Below are 1,113 nucleotides of genomic sequence, written 5' to 3'. Positions count from 1 at the left end.
TAAATAATTATTCTCTGATATAAATAAGTTCAGGCCTGTATTCCCCCCCATACTTTCAGTAGTATCTATTATTATCCTAAGATTCTGAAATTAAACTTCTTGAAATACAAATTCTTGAAGTACCAGGTCTAGATTATTATTTAATATCCGTCTGAAAAAGTCTTCTGGAAAGATAACTGTAAGATAACTAAATAAAATAGTTATATTAAGAATATCTATTTCCACGGGGCTCCGCTGAAGATTATTTAATTAAGAACTCTCAGTAACTGCAGTAATATTCTTTATACTATCTCTCACTATAAATAATAAGTGTTCAGGCAATAGTATAAATATATTATAATAACTAATTACAGGTATTAATAAAAATAACAATATATTATCTCCATTATTAGGACAAAGTAGGCTAGTGAAATATTAAATAATATAATAATTATTTATTAGTTAACTAATATTAAATAGCTTAATCTATATACCACTTAATCTGAGACCACTTAAATATAATAACTTAATTATTATTAAAAATCTGTCTATATCTTCTTAACTTTTCCTGTTTTTTTTTTATTTATCCAGAGCTCAGTTAACAGCCTGCTGTAATTAAATTAACATTAATATAACTATATTATATAGATATAAGTGATTATTTTAGCTTTAATTTCTTGCTTGAGTTCAGCCTGTATCATTTCATAAAAATTTAAAGTCTTATTTTAATAAAGAGAGTCCAGTACCTGATATTTCTAAGTTTAATCTAAACTAACAGTCACATCTATCAGATAGAATAGATAATAATCAGGAGAATTAATACAGCAGTATTAATAATCCAGAGATATAATTTATTATATAAAACTTACTAATCCCTGTCAATCTTTCTTAAATAATACTAATTCTTTTATAAGTAATTCTTCTATTAACCACGTCTCCTGCAGTTCAAGTTTAAAGATATTATATCTAATAATAGTAATAGAAGATATACAGTATTAACATCTTCAGTTATTATATATATCATCTCTCAGTAATATTTCATATCTAGAAAATTAATTCCAGTATAAAAGCTTTAAGCCAAGTATTAATATAGACAGTTAGATCAAAGAGAAGTAGACTAGTAAATTAATAAAA

The 1,113-nt window shown here is 24.2% G+C and overlaps 1 protein-coding gene across 1 annotated transcript; it reads right to left on the bottom strand.

The window, feature by feature from the left end:
- Positions 1-249: 249 nt before the first annotated feature.
- BO87DRAFT_323024 (uncharacterized protein) lies at positions 250-414 on the bottom strand (the record flags this gene model as incomplete). The annotated part of the gene is made up of 1 exon (XM_025620009.1): positions 250-414. A coding segment is annotated over one exon (165 nt), but the record flags the coding sequence as incomplete, so codon positions are not given.
- Between the last annotated feature and the right edge of the window lie 699 nt (positions 415-1,113).

The sequence above is a fragment of the Aspergillus neoniger genome (genome assembly GCF_003184625.1).
Source record: "Aspergillus neoniger CBS 115656 unplaced genomic scaffold BO87scaffold_125, whole genome shotgun sequence".
NCBI classification, from domain to species: domain Eukaryota; kingdom Fungi; phylum Ascomycota; class Eurotiomycetes; order Eurotiales; family Aspergillaceae; genus Aspergillus; species Aspergillus neoniger.
The sequence above is the reverse complement of the archived record's forward strand: the minus strand, read 5'-3'. Positions and strand labels throughout refer to the sequence as shown.